Here is a 1,381-nt window from a genome sequence, read left to right on the forward strand (position 1 = left end):
CCCCATTTTCTATGATCCTTATCGACCCTTTCCACTTATAGTTCTGCCAGTTCCTCTCGAACGAAAAATCTTATTTAAATGAATTTAGATTTTATGCATCTTCAATTTTTCGTCCCTAAATATGTAAAGAAATTTAATTTTCATGTTTTTATCAGACGCTTTTTTCTTGAATTGTTTCACTTTATTTCATTACAAAAGCAATTAGCTGTCTTTTTTTGAAACATTCCATATTTATTCGTTTCGTCGTCCCGTACTGTATCATCAAATGGTTTATTATGTGTTTTATCCCTATCAATGTTTTATTCTTTATTAGTTCTTCAATAAAATGATTTCCTTTTACTGTATTTTGATGGCAAGCAGACATTTAGAAACTGTTCTCAGTTCATGTTCTGAATATTTCAGAGAGATGATTGAAGAGTTGAGTAATAAAGATAACCATTATCATCCGATGAAGCGGCAATTATCCTCAGTCGTGACAAGATCTGCTCATTATAAGTTTACAATGCTTTGAAACCATGTTTTGATGCTTCCAAATTGTCGAATATTGATCAGTCTTGAGGATTATCGTAGAATTATCATTCACTACCCCAATTCTCCGTATTATAAAATTGAAGTACACTTTGATTAGGGAAGTGAACCTTTCGACATGACTTCAAGGTCAACTCAATTTTTGATCCATTCATTCATTTTTGGGCAAAATTAGTTCTTTGATTTTCATTGATATTCATTTTTTACAAAGTTCTTTGGATGGCTAAAAATGATTGGAAAATTGGAAGGACAAGGTCTATCTATTAATAGCTGTTGTGAAAGTTTTCTTTTATCGATGAAATCTCGATAAGAAGCAATGAAATGAATCAGTAATTTCTTTGTTGTAAATTTGATACCAATTGGGTATAATATGTTGTATATGTGAATATACTACTGTACAATATAAAAGGCAAGCTAAAATTGTCCATCACGCTGAAGCATTATAAACAATTCGTAACTGTTGTAATCTTGCTAGGAATTAGTACCGTCATTATATGGTAAATAATGTATAACACTTATCTTGTCCATAGAATGTACTTCTTCAATTATATTTGATGATAAATTGATGTTTGATTATTTCGTTATATAAATGAAGAAATGACTCATGTTGAAATCATTTGGTCAAATCCCCTAAATGACCAATACATAATCCAAAATTATTACTTAATTTGTTCGTAGATTCCTTCTATGGCCAACATCCTTGATATCCCCACATACTACATTCATATTTGACGTTGATTATCTTGAATTGTTTTAATGCTTCATTGTTATCATTCGCATTAGGTTGTTTATGAATCATCGTGATTTCCAATTTTCAAAATTTTTCTATCTCCAATTCACAGTTCACACTAGC

General features: G+C 30.4%; 1 protein-coding gene across 1 annotated transcript; it reads right to left on the reverse strand.

Annotated features, from left to right (window-relative positions):
- Positions 1–999: 999 nt before the first annotated feature.
- LOAG_15641 (hypothetical protein) lies at positions 1,000–1,327 on the reverse strand (the record flags this gene model as incomplete). Its single annotated transcript, XM_003151130.1, has 2 exons — positions 1,000–1,067; positions 1,246–1,327. 2 exons carry the CDS (start codon positions 1,325–1,327, stop codon positions 1,000–1,002), a joined length of 150 nt encoding a protein of 49 aa, XP_003151178.1.
- Positions 1,328–1,381: the final 54 nt, after the last annotated feature.

Source organism: Loa loa (genome assembly GCF_000183805.2).
Source record: "Loa loa unplaced genomic scaffold supercont3.2337, whole genome shotgun sequence".
NCBI classification, from domain to species: domain Eukaryota; kingdom Metazoa; phylum Nematoda; class Chromadorea; order Rhabditida; family Onchocercidae; genus Loa; species Loa loa.